Source organism: Papio anubis, chromosome 3 (assembly GCF_008728515.1).
Source record: "Papio anubis isolate 15944 chromosome 3, Panubis1.0, whole genome shotgun sequence".
NCBI classification, from domain to species: domain Eukaryota; kingdom Metazoa; phylum Chordata; class Mammalia; order Primates; family Cercopithecidae; genus Papio; species Papio anubis.
This window is the reverse complement of record NC_044978.1, coordinates 180,465,873-180,487,633: the sequence shown is the minus strand read 5'-3', so window position 1 is coordinate 180,487,633 and position 21,761 is coordinate 180,465,873. Positions and strand designations below refer to the sequence as shown.

The 21,761-nt window shown below is 46.0% G+C and overlaps 1 protein-coding gene across 5 annotated transcripts in view; it reads left to right on the top strand.

The window, feature by feature from the left end:
• The first annotated feature begins 3,694 nt into the window (after positions 1 to 3,694).
• AFAP1 (actin filament associated protein 1) overlaps positions 3,695 to 21,761 on the top strand; it is a 117,397-nt gene continuing 99,330 nt past the window's right edge. Inside the window, exons 1-3 of one of the 5 annotated variants that reach the window (XM_031664749.1) lie at positions 3,695 to 4,642; positions 7,744 to 7,841; positions 21,500 to 21,608. In XM_031664749.1, the coding sequence (XP_031520609.1) occupies positions 4,516 to 4,642; positions 7,744 to 7,841; positions 21,500 to 21,608 (334 nt within the window). In that variant the 5' untranslated portion in view covers positions 3,695 to 4,515. The remainder of the gene's footprint in view (positions 4,643 to 7,743; positions 7,842 to 21,499; positions 21,609 to 21,761) is intronic. The other 4 variants (XM_031664750.1, XM_031664751.1, XM_031664753.1 and 1 more) reach the window with 4 other exon arrangements.

The window sequence follows — 21,761 nt, the reverse complement described above, 5'->3', positions numbered from 1 at the left end:
GAGGGTGTCACCTCTATTTGTTCGTCCTCCGGTGCTGGCTTCTGTCCTTTGCACTCGTGTACTTGCAGTTGCCCTGGTTGCTGCCTTTCTACATTTTCAGTTTAAGAGACCACCCCAACCAAATCCTATTTCTTAGTCTTGAGGTAAAAGATAGAGGAATGGAAGATGTGACTGACCAGCTTGGAATTGGACGGTCCAATTAACCATAACCTAGTAGTGGGAGGCGGTGTGCAGGGCCTTGCAGCATAGCAGCGGTTGCTGAGAGTCCCCCTTGTGGTTGAGGCTGCTGTTCTCAGAGGAGAGGATGGGCAGGTACCTTGGCCGGGGCCATGACAAACTCCAGGCTCTGGAGGGTTTTGCGCAGAGGCCTCCTGGTCGCACTGTAGGGGGAGCTCAGGTTTTAGGTGGCGGGTTAGGATCTCTGGAGGGTTTTGCGCAGAGGCCTCACGGTCGCACTGCATGGGGAGCTCAGGTGTTAGGTGGCGGTTAGGATCGATACATCCCTAGATTCTCTTGAGATATTTCCATGCTGTTAGGTGGAACCCAAGCGAAATCTCTTTCCTTTTTAAATTAAATATGCATAGCCTACATTTTACCTTTTTAACCCTTTTTGAGTCTAAAATTTAGTGTCATTAGGTATATTCACCATCCATTTCCAGAACATTTTCATCATCCCAAACTGTTAACTCTGAACCCCATTACATAATAACCCTACCTTCTCCCCACCACTAGCCCCTGGTAATCACTGTTCTACTTTCTGTCTCTATGAATTTGACTACTCTAAGTACTTCATGTAAGCTGACTCGTAATATTTGCCTCTTTTTGTCTATTTTAACATAATATTTTCAAGGTTTGTTCGTGTTGCAGCATGTATCTGAATTTTATTCCTTTTAGTGGGTAAATCATATTTCATTGTATGTATATACCACATTTCATTTATCCATTCATTTGTTATTCATTTTCTACCTTTTGACTCTTTTGAATAATGCTATCAGCCCCTCGTCCCACCCCCCGGCCCCCATTTTTTTTTTTGAGAGTCAGGGACTCTATCACCCAGGCTGGAGTGCATTGACTCAGTCATGGCTCACTGCAGCCTCGAACTCCTGGGCTCGAGTGATCCTCCCGCCTCAGCCTCTCAAAGTGCTGGGATTACAGGCGTGAGCCAACATGCCTGGTTCGTTTTTAAAGTATAGATGAGATTGCTTAGAATCAAGAAATTGTTTGGTTAATGAAAAAGACCTTAATGAAAGGCATACTTAGTCCAACTTCTTCATTTCAGAGAAGGGAAAATTGCCCAGCTGGGAAGAGTGAACTGCTGGTGCCACATCCACCTACTTTAAGCTCATTTATCATTTCTCTCCCCCTTACCTAAAATGATGAGAGTTTTGGCGGTAGACGGCAGCCTCAGTATGGATATTTAATCCTGAAGGATGTTATAGACTTACAGAATAGTGGATTTGGAAGAATCCCACAGACCAGCGGCTCTCAAACTTTTTTGCTTAGGTTTTTTGCATGAATCATTTTCATTATGCTTTTGTCGGTTGAGATGCATGACCTGTATGACTGATAATAGCTAAGTGATGAATACATGAATGAGGAGCTTAAAGTCATTGCCTACATCAGCAGATCTCAAACTTTTTGGTCTCAAAATATATTTTGAAGACCTTAAAGACCTTTATTTATATGATTATATCTGTAGGTACTTACCATACTAGAATTAAAATTGGCAAATTTTAAGATATTTATTCATTAAAAATATCAATAAACCTGTTATATTAACATAAATAATATATATTTATGAAAAGTAACTGCACTTACCAAAACATGATAATTAGAAGAGTAGCATTGTTTTATACTTTTGCAAGTATCTTTAGTATCTGGCTTAGAAGATAGCCGATTCTCATATTTACTTCTTCACTCAGACTGTGTGAGATATTACAGTGGAAGTACATTAAGAAAATCTGGGCTGGGCGCGGTGGCTCACGCCTGTATTCCCAGCACTTTAGGAGGCTGAGGCGGGCACATCACGAGGTCAGGAGATCGAGGCCATCCTGGCTAAAAACACACACACAAAAAAAAGAAAAAAAAAAAAAATAGCCGGGCGTGGTGGCGGGCGCCTGTAGTCCCAGCTGCTCAGGAGGCTGAGGCAGGAGATTGGCGTGAGCCCAGGACACAGAGCTCGCAGTGAGCCAAGATCACACGACTGCACTCTAGACTGGGTGACAGAGCGAGACTCTGTCTCAAAAAAAAAAAAAAAAAGGAAAAAAGAAGAAAATCTGACCTCCCACAGATAGGCAGTTGGGAAATTTTTCAGTAGCCTTTTTAGAAAATTGTAGATGCTCTTCTTTGATATTACACCAAAACTTGACAAGTGGCAGTTTCCTAACGGTTAGTTGTGATGTGGCATCTGAAGCTGTGCTATCCTCTGTTACATTAGAATATTTTAGTTTATTTTGGACTTTAGGTGGATCTTTTACCCATATAGGATTTCGTAACATCATGGTTCACTGAGTTGTGCAGATCTTCCAAATAAATGTCAGCATATGACATTATGCAATATAAATCACACTTGTTCATGTCACTGCTGATCTCATTAGAAAAACCTCAAGTATGAGGAGGCAGTAAGCCCCTATGGGGTGGATACAAAGTTTCAAAAATTCTTTTTTTGCTTGGACACTCAACTTCTATTCTTGGCCACAAGTGCTGTCAGTTGTTTACCTTGAAGTGATGAACTCATGTGTTCATTCTTGAGAACATGTCTGCCAGGTACTCAAGTCTCAGTCACTGCAGTTTGCAGTAGAGATAGTACTGAGTACAACAGGTGGCTTCGGGTGGCTTGGAACTCAAACACTCAAAAGAGTGATTTTTCTCTAGACGGCCGTGGGACTTCGTGTGCAGGAGGGCTTCATGTGTGCTTCCCATGTCATTCAGTGGGACGTTAAAAAGGTGTGTCTTGGCTGGTGCGGTGGCTCATGCTTGTAATCCCAGCACTTTGGGAGGCCCGAGGCGGGCGGATCACGAGGTCAGGAGATCAAGACCATCCTGGCTAACATGGTGAAACACCCCATCTCTACTAAAAATACAAAATATTAGCCGGGCGTGGTGGTGGGCGCCTGTAGTCCCAGCTACTTGGGAGGCTGAGGCAGGAGAGTGGCATGAACCCAGGAGGCGGACCTTGCAGTAAGCTAAGATTGCGCCACTGCACTCCAGCCTGGGCAACAGAGCAAGACTCCGTCTCAAAAAAAAAAAAAAAAAAAGAGGTGTGTCTTCAAAGGTTGAGATTTAAGAAAAGCGATGATTTTTTTATTGCTTCGTCAAAGACGAAGGAGTTTTTTTTTTTTTTTTGGAAGGAGTCTCACTCTGTCTTCCAAGCTGGAGTGCAGTGGCGTGATCTCAGCTCACTGCAACCTCTGCCACCTGAGTTCAAGTGATTCTTGTGCCCCAGCCTCCTGAGTAGCTGGGATTATAGGCACATGCCACCATGCCTGGCTCATTTTTGTATTTTTAGTAGAGATGGCCATGTTGGCCAGGGTGGTCTCGAACTCCTGACCTCAGGTGATCCACCTGCCTGGGTCTCCCAAAGTGCTGGGATTACAGACGTGAGCCACTGCACCCAGCCCAAGTAGTTTTTTTGTTTTTTTGTTTTTTTTTTTTTTTACCAGAACAAAACTGTTATGGTGAAGGATATCATGACTGCTAGGATAGTTTGGTGTCACTGCCTTGATTCGTGCTAAGATGCTAGCAGTTTTACCCTGGCGTTTACACCATTAATGCAGAAAAAGGTGAATAATGTCTTAGCATTCTGAAAATAGTTTGGGCCTTGCACCTTGGGCCTTGTGGGCTCCCTGAAAGGAGGAGTTTACATCCCCAGAGGTTAAGATCATCATCTACAAACTGCTGACCTAAGCCAGTATTCCAGTCTTGCGGGTATCAGAGGAAAAATCAAGTCGACCATCATCCTAGAAGGAAAAGGCATGGTGGGAAGTCAGCACCTGAATTTGTATTTACACCGACCTGGCCTCGGCATCTGGCGTCCTTTGTACTAACAGCATAAACATGCTCACAGTTGTCCTGGGCTGGAACCAGCTTTACAAAAGCAGAGAGCTGGGTGTTGACTTTCTGAAGCCATGCCCTACTGGTTATTAGAAAACTCTTTGGCATTTTAAACTCCCTTCTCCTTCTTGACATTGAAATTTAATATTATGGAATTGACACCAAATGATGATGTCAGGCCTTTGGGTTGTGACACCATCTGTTGGCAGCCTGGCTTTGGAGCTTCTCCCAGTTGAATTTTGCTGCCTTAAAGCAGAAGGGAAGGAGTAGTGCATTTGTTAAGAAGAAGATGCTTGAATCTTTTAGTGGACCTGCTTTCAGCAAACTTGTTTTTCAGGTCAGAATACTATATCCAGTGATCAAGCTAAACATGAAATGCTTTGAGTAGGACTCAGCATTCGTACTTAGATATTTGCAAATCACTGGGTCTAATAATACCCTTTTTCTCTTTTGTTGTCAGCAATGGAAGAGTTAATAGTTGAACTTCGTCTCTTTCTTGAACTCCTGGACCATGAATATCTAACCTCAACTGTCAGGGAGAAAAAGGCAGTGATAACCAACATTCTGCTGAGGATACAGTCATCCAAAGGTGAGTCTCATTCTGACGCCTGCTTTTTCTTCTTACAGTGTCTTGGCTTCTAAACCGTCTTTAATTTTACCATCTTTCTAAGATATATTTGTTTGTTCTTTAACTTACAAACTTATTTATTCATCAAGTTTTCATTGAGGGTTTACACTTGTGCCAAGTTCTGTGTTGGCCTCGAGGTGTAGAAAGATAAAGCTTTGAAGGAGCTAATGGAATCGTGTGTTGGGAGTCCCCAGGGCAACCCCAGCGTTTGGAGATTACCTGGAAGGACTCACCGGACGGGTTGTTCTTTCTCACGTGCAGGATGCACTGCAGCCGTAGTGAGGATGCACAACCCGACGGGCAGATCGGAAGGAGAAGACACAGGCGGAACGTGCAGGAACCTATAGGCCAGCTTCTGTGTGCTCTGTCCCTCCCACGAGGGTCACACAGAGCACACTCTCTCTTCAGCAATAAAAACGCAGCAAGCTCTGAGTGACGTTTTTGTTCAGGCTCGTCAGAGACTCAGTGCCCAGGGTGTTTACTTGGGTCTGGTCCTCTAGGCACCCTCTGCCTGGCACACACCAGAATTCCAGGACAGGCAGGGTTTCAGCACAACCGTGTTGTTTACATAAACAGTACAGGCACAGTGAACCACCCTTGTCCATCAGGGAATGGTGGGAGCACTTCTGAAATCCACGTTGCCAGAGGCCAGCCAGGGCCAGCCTTGCAAGCAGGCCCCTCAAGAGAGAGCAGCCTTGGGCCTGCTGTGTTAACTCTTTCATGCACAGTGAGTAGGACAAAAAAACAGGCAATGAGAAAGCCTGCTAAGTACTGCTGTGGAGAGCCCAGAGCCTCATGAGAGCGCCTAAGAAGTGAGTCCACACCAGGTGAGTGAGAGACTGGGGTGTCGGAGGGTCCGAGGGGCAGTTCCTGGATGATGTGATGTGAGAATCTTGAGGACTCTGTGGAGTTAATCTGCTGGATGAGGTGGAGGATTTTTCTTTTCAACCTCTTTATTGAGATGTGATTCACAGGCCATGCACTTCACCATTTACAGTGTACAATTCATTTATACTTTTATGTGAATTCTCTTAGTATATGAAGCAATGTATGACACGATTCGATTTGCATTCTGGAAAGCTCGCCTGGCCAGTCTGGAAGATGGGCTGAAGGATTTGGTAGCAGTTTGAACGTGGGTGGCTTGGGGAAACCTGGGTGGGCGATGGGGCCTGTTACTCAGATGAGAAAGCAGGATAGGGACCCTATTGTGAGGCAACATGAAATGTTAACTTTTTTTTTTTCTTTGAGACAAGGTCTCACTGTCACGCAGGCTGGAGTGCAGTGGTGTGATCACTGCTCACTGCAGCGTTGACCTCCCAGGCTCAGGTGATCCTCCCACCGCAGCCTCCCTAGTAGCTAGGACTACATGTGTGCACACCACAACACCCAGCTAGGTTATTTTTGTAGCTGAGTGTTTGCCATGTTGTCCATGCTGGTCTTGAACTCCTGGGCTCAAGCAGTCTGCCCGCCTTGGCCTCCAAAAGTGCTGGGATTATAGGCATGAGCCACTGCGCCTGGCCTGAAATGTTCACTTCTGAAGTAATTTTGTTACTTCCTTCATCTGTCAGCCTTTGCCTCTGGTCACAGTCAGACTCCTTTGGCCATCCTGCAAGGTCCTTTGTCATAGCTGGTTATGAGTATGAACTCCAAAGTTAAACTAGCTTTTTGATTCTGGCCCTACCTGTTACCAAACGTGCAACCTTTCACAGGTTACTTACGCTTTTTTTTTACTTTAGTTTCCTCCTTGTAGAAAAAGTGCTAATGGTATTGACCTTATGGGATGTTGTGCGGATTGAATGAGATGGTATCAAATATTTCAAAACAGTGCCTGATGCATAGTACGTATGTCAGCTATTGATGACCGTTTGCTTTCCCCTGATTTCCTGTCCTCTCTTCCCCTGCCAAGTGAGCTGCGGCACTGGTCTCTTCACGCTTCCTTCTGGATGAATCTCCTGATATTCTTCAATTCATGAATTCTTTCTTCAGCTCTTTAATTTGCTTTAAACCGATCGATTGATTTTGTGTATGCATGTGTCATTTATCCTTTTCCTTTCTTGCTTTTGTTTGCTTGTTTGTTTGCAGTTCTCTACCAAAGTTCTTTTCTCCATTGCAGCTCCTGGGGCTCAGACACTGGGTCTTTCCGTGTTTCAATTCCTGGCCTCTAGCGTAGTACTCAACCCATTATAGGTGCTCGTTGTTAAGTCAGTATTTTTACAGGCCTTTCCAAGTGAGTGTTAGGCGTATAAAGAGTACTGTGCCCAGATTAAAACTTACTTCTCCCTTCTTCCTGCCTGCACTGGTGTCGTGTTCATCACCTTTCCTAGTAGTTCCTTGTGTATGTATTTGTCTTTCCAACTTGAACATGAGTGCCCAAGAGGTGTGAGCTTGTATCAGTCATGTCTTCCATAAAGTATGGCTGTTACAGTATCTGACTTTAAGAAGATACTTAATAAAAACTTACTGATTCCCAGGAAGGTGTCTATTCTGTTCAGATCCACCATTTCCTTCAGCCTGGTCCATTCCATTTCCTTCCATCCTTCCTTCCTTCCTTCCTTCCTTCCTTCCTTTCCTTCCTTTCCCCTTCCTTCCTTCCTTCCTTCCATTCCTTCCTTTCCTTCCTTCCTTTCCTTCCTTCCTTCCATTCCTTCCTTCCTTCCTTCCTTCCATTCCATTCCATTCCTTCCTTCCTTTCCATTCCATTCCTTCCTTCCGTTCCTTCTCCCCCTTTCCATTCCTTCCATTCCATCCATTCCATTCCATTTCCATTCCATTTCCATTCCCCTCCTCTCCCCTCCTCTCCTCTCCTCTCCTCTCCTCTCCTCTCCTCTCCTCTCTTTTCTTTTCTTTTCTTTTCTTTTTTCTTTTCCTTTGTTTAAGGTGTCGGTTCTTTACCTGTAAAATGGAGAAGAATAATACCTAACCCTGCAAGACTGTTGTAAAGGATTAGAAAAAATAAATATTTGCAAAGTGTTCAACACAGGGTTCAGGAACTGATAGATGCTAGTGATACCATTCTTATCCCCATTCTCATCCAGTTTTGTGGTTCTGGTTAATTCCTACAGGTTTTGATGTGAAAGACCATGCTCAGAAGCAGGAGACCGCTAGCAGCCTGCCGGCCCCTCCTCAGATGCCCCTGCCGGAGATCCCTCAGCCCTGGCTGGTGAGTCAAGGCCCCTCCATCTCAGCGGTCCTTGCTGGAGGCCTGGGAGTACTTACGGGCTCCAGGGGCCTGTGATGGAAGCCCAGTGTGGAAGAATGGAGCTCTTATTTTGCTCGAGGCACTCCTTTGAGTCTATTTCTAGGGCTGAGAAGCTGTTAGTGATAGCTGGTTGGTAGACTAAGTGTAGCCCTTAGGAAGCTAGCATTTCTTTGCACTGCCTCACACCACCATAAATTATGTATAGCAGGAGCTACAAATCCATAGACATCTTATGTCAGATTAAGAAAAACAAAAATGAGGGGATTTAACAGATAAAAGTATCTGTAGACCTTGTGGACTTAACCCTCTTCTGAGTTAATTCTGAAGTTGAATACCTTATTCTGAAACTTTAATAGTCGTTGTTAGACTTCTGGGGTTAACTATCCATATTTTTTCCAAGAGAGAAAAATATGTACATATTTCAGGAATGTATACTTTAGTTTTATGCATTCAAATTCAAAATTTGTGTTTTTAAAAAAGTCTGGCGCCGCCCACAAACACAAACTTTTATGTATCATTCAACTTTTTCTACATTTGGCCATTTTCTAACTTGTTTACTCAGGGAATTCAGAGTGTCATTCAAAGTCAGGGCAAAATCGGTAGCAATTCTCATCCTGTGTTTGCTTTCAGTGTGAATCTTCTGATGATCTCTCTGCCAGGATAGGAACGGTGGGAAGGCAGGGCTGTTTCTCATTCACCTCCACTCTGCCTGGGCCTGACGCAGTGCTCAGGAGTCTTGGAGGGACTCAGGGATTCTCACTGCAGTGGGTACAGAGGGAAACGAGCACTTGCGGAGTGCCTGCCACACACGACCATAAATTACAACTCATTAACTCCACGGCTGTCTCGAAGAACCCCTAGCACTTCTTACCAGGGGAAGCATATGTACACCTATTTTTTTTTTTTTTTTTTTTTTGAGGCGAGGTCTGGCTCTATCACCCAGGCTGGAGTGCGGTGGCGGGATCTCCAGCTCACTGCAAGCTCCGCCTCCCGGGTTCACCGTCTCCCTGCCTCAGCCTCCCGAGTAGCTGGGACTACAGAAACCCACCACCTCGCCCGGCTAATTTTTTGTATTTTTAGTAGAGGCGGGGAACTACCTGTTAAGCCAGGATGGTCTCGATCTCCTGACCTTGTGATCGCCGCCTCGGCCTCCCAAAGTGCTGGAATTACAGGCGTGAGCCACCGCGCCCGGCCTTGAGGCTCAGTGAAGGTGTGTGGTTTACTTAACATCATAAAATAAGTAGAGAGGGCAGAGTTTGCAACACTTGTTTCAAATTCATGCTTTTCTCAGCAATACTAGTTCAGAGGTGTGACCGCAAATCAGATGCAAGTGTGCTTCAGACAGGAGAAGACTCTGAGCATTGAGCCTGTCCACGAAGCGGAGTCCAGGGAGGCCACAGGCCGCAGGGGCAGTTCAGGAGCAAGGCCGCCTGCTTCCCACTCCCACGCTGCCTCAGACTTCTCGTATGATTTGGGGAGATTAATGTAACCTCTGTGCCTTAGGATTGTCCAGGAGATGGAAAGAGCAAATATATCTCAAGTGCTTAGGATTTATTTGTTTATTTATTTATTTATTTAGAGACAGAGTCTTGCTCTGTCGCCCAAGCTGGAGTGCAGTAGCACATCTCGGCTCACTGCAAGCTCCACCTCCCGGGTTCACGCCATTCTCCTGCCTCCAGCCTCCCAAGTAGCTGGGACTACAGCCCGCCACCTCGCCGGCTAATTTTTTATATTTTTAGTAGAGATGGGTTTTCACCGTGTTAGCCAGGAGGGTCCCAATCTCCTGACCTTGTGATCCGCCCGCCTCGGCCTTCCAAAGTGCTGCGATTACAGGCGTGAGCCACCGCGCCCGGCCGCTTAGGATATTTAAGTCCTGGACTCTAACCACTCCTCCAGCGCTTTTCAAACTTTAGCCTTCAGCTAACCACCAGCCATCTTAAAGTTCAGATTCTGGTTCACCACGTGTGGATGGGGCCTTTGATGCTGCCCTTTTCTCTTCCCTCTTCTCCCCTTTGCCACCCCCCTCCCCCTTCCCCTCCCTTTCCCTTTCCCCCTCCCCTCTCCTCTCCTCCCCTCCCCTCTCCTCTCCTCCCCTCTCCCCCACTCCCCTCCTCCCCTCCTCTCTTTCCTCTTTCCTCCGTAGGGTCTTGCCCTGTCACCCAGGCTGGAGTGCAGTGGCGCATCCATAGCTCACTGCAGCCTCAACATCTTGGACTCAAGCAATCCTCTCTCCTCAGCCTCCCAAGTAGCTGGGATTGCAGGTGTGAGCCACCATGCCCAGCCAAATGTTTAATTTTTTTTTTTTAATTGAAAAAGGGTCTCACTGTGTTACTGTCTTGAACTCCAGGCCTTCAGTGATCCTCCTGCCTTGGTCTCCCAAAATGCTAGGATTACAGGTGTGACCCACCCCACCTGGCCACATTTGCTGTTTTTAGATATAATGTGATATTAAAGTCCAGAAATATGTAGTTGTTAATTTAAAAGATGAAGAGCTAGATGGGAAATCAGTAGTTCTTCCATTTTCTGGCTTCATCTTCTGGTTTATTTTCATTTTTTCTTTGTGAGCTTGTCTGGAATCTCTGGCTCCCCTGTGATGGGTCTTCTATTTCATCGTCACATGTCATATTGGGAAAGATGGTCTGAGATGGAGCGGGAACTGAGAACAGTTAGAAGCAGCCGGGGCTGGGTGCGCCGGCTCACGCCTGTCATCCCAGCACTTTGGGAGGCCGAGGCGGGTGGATCGCCTGAGCTCAGGAGTTCAAGACTAGCCTGGGCAACACAGCAAACTCCACCTCTACAAGAAATACAAAAATTCGCCGGGTGTGGTGGTGTGCAGCTGTGTGTGGTCCCAGCTACTTGGGAGGCTGAGGTGGGAGGATCACTTGAACTCAGGAGGTGGAGGTTGCCATAAGCCAAGATGGCACCACTGCACTCCAGCCTGGGAGACCGGGCGAGACTCCGTCTCAAACAAAAACCTGCTGGGCGTGGTGGCTCACACCTGTAATCCCAGCACTTTGGGAGGCCAAGGTGGGCAGATCACCTAAGGTCAGGAGTTCGAGACCAGCCTGGCCACCATGGTGAAACCCCGTCTCTACTAAAACCAAAAAATTAGCTGGACGTGGTGTTGGGTGCTTGTAGTCCCATCTACTTGGGAGGCTGAGGCAGGAGAATCGCTTGAACCCCGAAGGCGGAGGTTGCAGTGAGTCGAGATCGAGCCACTGCACTCCAGCCTGCATAACAAGACCGAGACTCCATCTCAAAAAACAAAACAACACAAAACAAGACCACAAAACCAAAACAAAAGAAGCAGCTGGAAGAGTAGCAGTGGTCCTGTGGCTGTCGTGGACTCTTCTCTAGTGCTGCTGCAGTACCCTCCCACCTGCTGCGGACCAAACTACATGTCCCTGACATGCCTGCTGGGTGGAGCGGAGGGATGCCAGTTTCAGATGAAGAGTTCTCATGACTGCTCAGCATTTTCTACCATTTTCAACCATCGAATGATCGATTCGTTTCTGTGTTGTCTTCTTCCAATATAGTTTATTACTTATTCATTCATTCCTCCTCTTTCTCCCTCTCTCATCCTCTCTCCTTATCTCTTGCTCTCCCCTGGCCTGTGATCTGCTCCTGCCTTTGGCAGGAAAATGGTTGTGGCAAACTAGCCTAGGTTAAGGTATTTATGAGGCCCTTCTGTTATCATCATAACTGGTCATTCAAAAATGTTGGTTAAGGTAAGAAAATTTTAAAAAGATATACATTACATGTGCTTTAAATATGTTAAGTTTAAATTAATGATTTAAATGTTGGAATTACAGGTGTGAGCTGGAGTGCAGTGGTGCGATCTCAGCTTACTGCAAGCTCCGCCTCCCAGATTCAGGCCCTTCTCCTGCCTCAGCCTCTCGAGTAGCTGGGACTACAGGCGCCCGCCACCATGCCTGGCTAATTTTTTGTATTTTTAGTAGAGACGGAGTTTCACCGTGTTAGCCAGGATGGTCTTGATCTCCTGACCTCGTGATCCGCCCGTCTTGGCCTCCCAAAATGCTGGGATTACAGGCGTGAGCCACCGCGCCCGGCCCTCTGATAGTTTTTTTTAATCACTGCTACTCTTCCAGCTGAATTTGGGATTCAGCAAGTCAGCTAGTCAATAAGTACATTAAGTTTGCCTTTAGTGAATTGGCTTTGGGCTAGTTGGCTGTTTTGCTATTGGTGAATTGACTTTCAAGAGAATTTGCTTATTGTGGGGTTAAGATGGAATGGGTAGGCAGCTGTGCCAGGCAGAGGGTGTGCTGTAAATTAAAGCACAAGCCAGAAAAACAGCCAGGTATACTAGGAGCGTTGCAGATAGCTCTTCCTTGCTGGATAATGGGATTTGGGCAGGAAATCCACACATGAGGCCAGATTTCTCTGCAGAGACTAAATTACAAAGGACCTGTGGGTTGTGATGAGAAGTTGGGGATGTATTGTGAAAGAGACAGTAGCCGTCGAAGGGCACTTTCAGTGTACGATTTGCTTCAGCTAGGTTCTATTTCCCATGCATTGAACCACGAGTGCACTTTATTTTTACCTCGTTTGTGGCATGAATTGAATATTGCCTTTTGTCATAGTGTTTCATGGTATAAACTCTTTAACAAATAAGGTTATCTTTTACCTTTTTATCCTTTTTAGTGCCTAGGAGTGCTTCATGCCTTTATTCAATAGTTAATAAAGCCTGAGGTGCCCCGTGTGACATGGTGCTTCTTTCCACCTGGCTAATGTGTCTTTGGAAGTGCTTGCAGGAGAGTAGATTGTGTGTGTAGCGTGAAAATCTTGAACATCTGAATCTTTGAAGTCACAAGTGAGGGATGTAGCATGTTTCACACTCTGCTTTATCTTCCTGGCTTTTCAGGAGGAGACTTGGATAGGCTAAAATATGCATCTATTCAAAAAAACTGTTTGCGGGAAGCGCTGTGCTTTTCTTTTCCATTCTTGCTTTTCTTTTCTTTTCTTTTTTTTTTGAGACAGTCTCACTTTGTTGCCCAGGCTGGAGTGCAGTGGCGCGATCCGGGCTCACTGCAACCTCTGCTTCCCTGGTTCATGCAATTTTCCCACCTCAGCCTCCCAAGTAGCTGGGACTACAGGCACGCACCACCCTGCCCAGCTAATTTTTTGTATTTTTAGTAGAGACAGGGTTTTCACTATGTTGCCCAGGCTGGTTTCAAACTCCTGGGCTCAGGCAGTCCACACGCCCCGGCCTCCCAAAGTGTTAGGATTAGAGGCGTGAGCCATCGCTCCTGGCCTGTGCTTTTCAAAAGATTCTCGTCTTTGTTTCAAGGGAGAGCTGTGCAACTATCAGACTGATTGCATTTCATTTGCAGCAAGTGCTGAAAGAGCATTTGAAAAGGTGAGCCCCAGGTCCTGGGAAACAGATCCCATCTGTGCAGATGTTGGCTGCCTTCACCCACTGCCCAGCTCGCAAGCAGCCGGCTTGCTAAAGGGGTCTAACTGGATAAGCGCCATTTCTGCTGCTCCCCCACCCTTCTTCAGCATAGCATATTGCGCCTAAACATAGGGGTATCTCAGATCTTCACGGCTCAGGAGAAAAAAGAGCAAGCTAGGCTCCTTTTGGGGCTATGATGCAGTACATACAATTCTAGATCAAGGCATTTTCTGGACATATTTTCATTTGGTAAACAGCCTGAGGTTATATCATGTTTCAAGGGGTAGCAGGGAGCAACTTAATTCGTTGGTATTTTAGGACCAGAGCTTATGTAAACGTGATACTTTTTTATGCCAGCAGATTATAGCGAAGTTTCCTTTTATTGTGGTAAAATACCCATAACATAACATTTACCATTTTAACCATTTTAAGTGTACAGGTCAATACACTTAAAATGACAGTTAAGTATCATAAAGTATGTTCATAGTATTGTGGAGCCATCACCACCATCCAGCTCCCTACTTTATCTCAAATGGAAACTCTGTCCTCCTTAAACACTAACTTCCCATTCTCCCCTCACCCCCTACCTCCGGCCCCTGGCATCCACCGTCTCTAGGAAACGGTGAAGTTTTTTGTTTGTTTTTTTGAGATAGGGTCTCATTCTGTTGCTCAGACTGGAGTGCAGTGGCATGATCACAGCTCACTGCAGCCTTGACTCCCAGGCTCAAGCGATCCTCTTACCTCAGCCTCCCTAGTAGCTGGGACTACAGAGGTACACCATCACACCTGGCTAATTTTTGTATTTTTTTTGGTGGAGACAGGGTTTTGCCATGTTTCCCAGGCTAGTCTTGAACTCCTGGGCTTAAGTGATCCTCCCACCTCACCCTCCTGAGTAGCGGGGACTACAGATGTGAGCCACCACACTCGACCTGAAACAGGGAAGTTTTGATATCAGGCGTTAGCATCTTCCCATCGATGCATTTCGCCCTTTCTCAGGTACTTTCACAGCAACCTTGTTATCTCTGTTTGACAGATGACATTATGAGGCTCTTTGAGATTATGTGACAAAGTTGGCTTTTTTACCAGTTGCAGAGTTGGGGCTAAAGCCCATGATTTAAAACAAGAAAATCATTTGTTTTCCCGTGGCATAAGATGTGACCCTTTGGTGGATCTGAGCCATCTTGTTTGCCTTTTCCACCCGTCTTTCAGGAACCTCGGAGTTTTGGCTCCTGTATAATCCCAGTGGCATCTTTGTTTTCAATTCACTTTATGGCTGGATTCCACTCTATCCTGTTTCCGCCCCTGGTGGGCCGCCTCGCCTTCCATCTGGATGCCTGCCTGCTGGTGGAAAAGGGAGCGGAGATGACATGGCCCCACAGGGCTTTCATTCTTTGTCATGCATAAGTAAAAGGAGAGAAACTTGAAGAAAATATGTGAGACAATCTTCCCAGTGTTTACTCAAGCGCTGTGTGGAATGCAGACTTAACAGTGATCACAATGGATTGGGGTGTAATTTGGATAAAGACTTGCATTTTGCCAAGAAGAGTGTGTACTCAGAATTCTTAGTGTTAGGATTGAAACCATTTTTGCAGCTTAAACTATAAAATTTTATTATCCTCAGTTTCCCTCAGCGGCATGGATTCCTTCCTGCAGACGAGCAGCGGCACAGGAAGTTTAGATTATGGCACGAATGCCGTAGGGTGCTGCGAAAATACTCACGTCGGTGAGAAAAGGGTTTCATCAATATGTGATAGAATTGGAACTTGAGCCCTGATTTTCTTGTTTCAGATTGGCTGTTACTCTTAACAGATTTTAATCCCTTTTAGCAGAAAAACAATCTGGAGGTGTCACTGTATATTTAAAATTAAAGTCAGAAAGGGATTTCAAATGCTAGGTGTATATATTTCTCAGCTAAGATCAGCTTTTGTCATTTATTGGTGTTTTCCTGGAAAGGACTAAGCAACAGATCAGGGCAGGGGTAGGGAAGAAGGTGGGGAGCAGCAGACAGAGGGCGGAGTGCCTGCCACGCGGCAGACCAGCGGAAGGCGTGAAGGTGCTGGGTCTGCCTTGGGCGAGTAGGGGAGTCTTCCTAAGAATTGATGCCTCTCCTTGTGTTGTGTGATATGGGAGCAAAAGGTCTGGACCTGTGCAGTCTTGGTTGTTCGGGTCGTTGGTTCCTTCCTTACGTCTTGTCCACTGGGCCCCCGCGGGGGAGGTGCTGAGGCTGCAGGAACGCCGCACTGTTGTGCCACAGCTTCCAGGTCAGCAGACTGACTTCTGTGGATGAGCATGTCCAGCCCCGGGCAGGGTCTTTAATCTCTTGAGCCTCGGTGTCCTCATCTGTGAAATCACAGTTGAGATGCTGACATCTGAGTGTTATTTTCTGAACGAGAGAAAATACATATCAAGCATCCCAGGACAGTGGCTGACACCTTGTAGGCGAGTGGTCAGTACAGGTTGAGCATCCTGAATCTGGAAATTTGAAATGGTCCAATGAACATGTCCTTTGAGCATCATGTCAGTGCTAAAAAAAAGTTTTGGATTTCGGAGCATTCTGGATTTTGGATTTTTGGATTTGGGATGCTTAAGCAGTAAGTACGTAATGCAAATATTCCAAAATCCCCCTTTTCCCCCAAAAAAAATCAAAATCAGAAACATTTCTGGTCCCAAGCATTTTGGAAAGGAGATCCTCAACCTGTAGTAATAACAATAATAATTATTACTATATTTATAACATACCATTTTACAAACAATTATTTATTTATTTGAGATAGCATCTCACTCTGTCACCCAGGCTGGAGTGCAATGGCATGATCATGGCTCACTACAGCCTCAACCTCCCGGGTTCGAGCAATCCTCCCACCTCAGCCTCCCTAGCAGTTGGGACTATAGGTGTGCACCATCATGCCTGGCTAATTTTTGTATTTTTTTTTTTTGTAAAGATAGGATTTTTGCCATGTTGCCCAGGCTGGTCTTGAACTCCTGGCTTCAAGCAATCCTCCTACCATGGCTATTATTATTATTATTGGAAAGATAATTCTCTGTGAATTCTCTTTTTGTTTAAATAATTTGCTTTTCCTTGAAGTAGCAAAGACAGATATCAATGGGCTTTCCTTTCTAAAAGATGGGAATTAAAGTTACGGCCAGTACTATAAGCCCGCAAGCCTAGGTTATATTACCGTGCTGTTGTGTAAGTACTGGTTTTCTCTAATGCCAGATGGAGACCTTACAGCAGAAATTTACAATACCTGAAGGTAGATAAGATTTTCTGAACTAACAGGTTCGGGAGCTTTTACTTAAGTATTAATTTGAGGGAGAAATATTTTAGTGAATTTGAGAGTTACCTAGTCACTGGTACAGTGCCGGTTCTTTTTTATTTCTAGGGCACAGCAAGGGTGAAGATAAGTCGTTCTCTTAAGGAAGGTAGTTTCTCATACTTCTTTTTAAGTGTCAAAAGATGCCATGGTAGTTAGAATTTGGACCCTTGTTTTCTTTTTTTTCGAGATAGAGTCTTGCTCTGTTACCCAGGCTGGGGTGCAGCGCAGCAGTGTTGACTCACTGCAACCTCCACCTCCCAGGTTCAAGCAATTCTCCTGCCTCAGCCTCCTGAGTAGCTGGGATTACAGGAGCCCTGCCACCACGCCCAGCTAATTTTTGTATTCTTAGTAGAGACAGGATTTCATCATGTTGGCCAGGCTGGTCTCAAACTCTTGACCTCGTGATCTGCCCACCTAGGTCTCCCAAAGTGCTGGGATTACAGGTGTGAGCCACCGCGCCCAGCCCAAGGATCCTTGTTGCCGTAGCTTGTGTTTTGTGAGTGGCAGCCCAGGAAACAGTGGGGCCAGATGCAAGCCGTGTTAGGGGCATGTGCACAGACTGGATCTCTCCTGATAGTGGGGGAGAGTTGAGTGACTCCACAGTGGTGTGTGGGGCTGCCACTCAGTTGTACATTTGAGGGACTTGCTCTGCCCAGAGATTCGCATGTCCTTTATCCTTTGGGAAGACACAGGGTAGGCTGCCAATGGAATTTTGGAAGAGGTAAAGTTGGCTTTGTTGTCTGTGGACCTGTAACTTTATAAGAATGCTGGAATTGGACTCTCAGAGCTGGGGTGGGCCCTGGAGGTTGTTCTGACACGATGCCCTTGTTCTAGGTGAGGGAATGGGGACGTGGAGTCTTGGCAAGGTTGCAGAGGTGCAGGAACAAGCTGGCCTTGGATGTGAGTGGCTGTGCACCTGCGTCTTCCTCCCTTCGCCCGACTCTCTTACTTCCTGCCTGGCTTCTGCTTCCCCATGGCCCCTGTGGGAAACCTGCCTTCCCTGCTGTGTACTTTTTAGAATTCCGTTACTTGTGCTTTCAGTGAGTTCTTATATATTGGAAAGGATTGGAAAGACTTGATCCTCTGAAAGCAGTGGCGGTAAGTGACAGTTTGCTCATCTTTTCGCCCCTTCTCCTGTTTGACTTTAACAAGCCTGAAGTGTCTGAAACCCCTGTGGTCGATTTCAACGATAAGTGGTATTGAAAGTGGAGCGACTCTCTAGCAGTATTATTTTCTGAGGGGGTATTATTTCAAAATGAAAGTGGTTTTATTTTTTGAAATGATTTTTAAAATGTCATCCTATGCAGAAAAGGCAAGCGTTCCAGATTGCATATAGAAAGAGGAACCGCTAGGAGCACTCTTGGTGAAGGACCTTCTGCCTTTGTGTGTATGTAAGCACAGACACTCACCTCGTACGTAGAGGGGTCATAGTACACCTGTGTTCTTTCATTCAGCAGTATCTCTTAGAGGTTAATAAAGTCAATGGCCATACACATGCACTGGCCTTTTAAATGTCTATCTGGATGTAGCAGTACATCTGAGCATTCTTCTCTTGAACATTTAGATTGTTTTAGATTTTACTAAACAAACTTTTTTTTTTTAAGGGCTTTTTTTTTTATGTGATGTTTCTTTTTTTTTTTTACTTTAAGTTCTAGGGTACATGTGCACAACGTGCAGGTTTGTTACATATGTATACTTGTGCCATGTTGGTGTGCTGCACCCATCAACTCGTCAGCACCCATCAACTCGTCATTTACATCGGGTATAACTCCCAATGCCATCCCTCCCCACACCCCTCCCCATAATAGGCCCCAGTGTGTGATGTTCCCCTTCCAGAGGCCAAGTGTTCTCATTGTTCAGTTACCACCTATGAGTGAGAACATGCGGTGTTTGGTTTTCTGTTCTTGTGATAGTTTGCTGAGAATGATGGTTTCCAGCAGCATCCATGTCCCTACAAAGGACATGAACTCATCCTTTTTTATGGCTGCATAGTATTCCATGGTGTATATGTGCCACATTTTCTTAATCCAGTCTGTCACTGATGGACATTTGGGTTGATTCCAAGTCTTTGCTCTTGTGAATAGTGCCGCAATAAACATACGTGTGCATGTGTCTTTATAGCAGCATGATTTATAATCCTTTGGGTATATACCCAGTAATGGGATGGCTGGGTCATATGGTATTTCTAGTTCTAGATCCTTGAGGAATCGCCATACTGTTTTCCATAATGGTTGAACCAGTTTACAATCCCACCAACAGTGTAAAAGTGTTCCTATTTCTCCACATCCTCTCCAGCACCTGTTGTTTCCTGACTTTTTAATGATTGCCATTCTAACTGGTGTGAGGTGGTATCTCATTGTGGTTTTGATTTGCGTTTCTCTGATGGCCAGTGATGACGAGCATTTTTTCATGTATCTGTTGGCCAACAAACTTTTATTGAACATCCTTATGTGGTTTTTTTCTCATGTGACCAATTGACCCTTCTGACATATGTTTCTAGAAGTGGAATTATTGGATCTAAGGGCATAGTCAAAAGGTTGTGCCAAGTACATGACCACCAATAGGGTTTGAAAGCGTCTACTCAGAACCCCATCGATTCAGAGAGTAAGTTCCTTGGGGCACTGAGGAAAGGAGTCTGACCTGTACTAGTTCACAAACGTTTGTTTGATTCAGCTATTTGTCATGCTTTTCCAGGACGTGAGTAGTTTGATTGTTTGACCATGCTAAAAGGAGGTTGGAATACGCGGCGTCTCAGGAATAAAAGATACTCAGTGAATCAAGCAGCTCTTTTCCAAAAGCAGCCAGCAGAGATTTTAACTTGGATATGGACTCCTGTACAGACCTTGCCTGGTGCTGGGCCCCATGTGTCAGGTTCTGTTGCCTCTGTAGGAAGATATGAAGGACCTGGAGATGGTCCAGCCTAATGCCACACTATGATGACAGTTTGGGAAGCCAGCCTTCTGATAGGAGTGCAAAGGAATTGGAGTTATTTAGCCTCGGGAACAAGGACTGGGGGCGGGAGGGAGGTAACTGTCTGTAAGTCCCTGAAGAAATGTTGTGCAGATGGTCTGGAGTGAGTTCTCTTCTTCATCTGGTGAGAGGAAGGAGTGGGTTGAGTCTGCAGTGGGTGATTAGTCATTCACAAAGGACTTCTTGGCTTCAGAGATGACTTACGTGGAAAGCGATGGAGTTGCACTTTCTGGAGAGTTTACATTAAAAAAACACAACAGCCCCATACTTTCAATAGAACCTTGTTCTACTTGAAACTGTAACTGAGTAGATTTTAATTTGGGGCCTCTGCTCTGTTCCATTCCTTGTGACATACCTCTTCCCAGCTTGTTTACAGAATGTAGGTAGTGGGAAATTGTTGCATGCTGTTCCTACGAAAAAGGGGGGAGAGAGAGAATATGAATATTAAAAAGGTCTCTAACAGACAGACCTGGTGTTTGAAAACTCCAGCTGGCAGTTACTAGTGTCTGAGCAGATTTAGATTCTGAGCCTCAACTTCTGTATCTGTAAAATATAGTGTAATAGAATGCGTTGCCTGAAGGATTCCTGCATGGATAGATTGACGTTCCTGTAGCCAGTGCAGAAGTGTCTAGCACAGTGCTGGGCAGATCGCAGATGCTGGGCGAATGCTGGCTTTCCTGCCATTCAGCCGCCTCTGTTGGCAGAAGAACCAGTGAGAGACACACCAACAAGTCCTGTAGATGGTCTTAGGAGGGAGAGGCTGGGGTGGTTCAGAGCCGTCAGGAACATTTAAGAAAAGAGGGGACCCGAGCAGAGTCCTAAAGGCCAGGTGGGATGTAGGTTGTCCTGAGGCATGGAGTGAGCCCCCAGCTTGTCCATATTCTAAGGCTGTGGCTTCACAACCAGAGAGGGTTTCAGTCTCTGAGTTTGTTAAAAAATTAAGATGGGCCAGGCACGGTGGCTCACGCCTGTAATCCCAGCACTTTGAGAGGCTGAGGCAGACGGATCACGAGGTCAGGAGTTCAAGACCATCCTGGCTAACACTGTGAAACCCCGCCTCTACTAAAAATACAAAACTTAGCCGAGCGTGGTGGCGGGCGCCTGTAGTCCCAGCTACTCGGGAGGCTGAGGCAGGAGAATGGCGTGAACCCGGGAGGTGGCGCTTGCAGTGAGCAGACATCGTGCCTCTGCACTCCAGCCTGGGTGACAGAGCGAGACTCCAACTCAAAAAAAAAAAAGAAAAAAAAAGTGACATGATTGGTTTTAATAAGGAGTAGATTCCATCTCTGGAGAATAACTTCTACTTTGTTTTAGAGAGTGGCTCCCAGCTGATTTTTTTTTTTTTTTTGAAGTTTTCCTAGCACACAGTAGGGATATAGTGAGAATGTGGGCAGGCCTCACTCATGCACTCAGCCAGTGTGGCTCACCAGCTCACTCTGTAATGAGTGCTGGGTGCACCTGAGCATCTGTGTCCCAGGAGGCCACCGCCTGTGACAGGGCCATGGAGTCCCAGAGTCTGCGTCTGAGGCCTGCGAGGGTTGGTGTGTGTGGGGATAAAGGAGAACGCAGACGCTGTCTCAGACCCCTGGGGCAGCAGCATCTGAACAGGCCCAGTCCTACATGGGGGAAGGGGAATTCTGTGTCGTGGATACTCCAGTGAGACTGCTGCGCACGCTGAACCTGGAGATTTGGTGTGGACCGGACGGCATGTGGCTGGGGCTGGGGCATGAATGCACGCAGGAAAGTAAGAGAGACACATCAGGACCGGCCTTCCAAACCTCTTTGTAGGATGAGGTTCTCTTTTCCGAAGACTTTACAAAGGAAAGAGGAAAAGACTGGCCACATTCATTAATTGGAAATCCAGAATTTCCTTCTAACTGTCGCGCTAATTTCTGTGTCGCTTTTCCTTTCTTCCTCAGCCTCCTGACAGTGGGCCTCCGCCATTGCCAACGTCCTCCCTCCCAGAAGGTTATTATGAGGAAGCTGTGCCGCTGAGCCCCGGAAAAGCTCCGGAATACATCACATCAAGTGAGTGGCCAGCCCCGCCCAGCATGCTGCCTTTGTGATTGGCAGGACTGTTGTAGAGCCTGTCCCCTTTCTGGGTAGGAAGGGGAACTGGGCATTATAAACCACCACGGGCCAAGTGCTTTTTGAACCCAAAGAGGTTGTCAGTACAGGAAA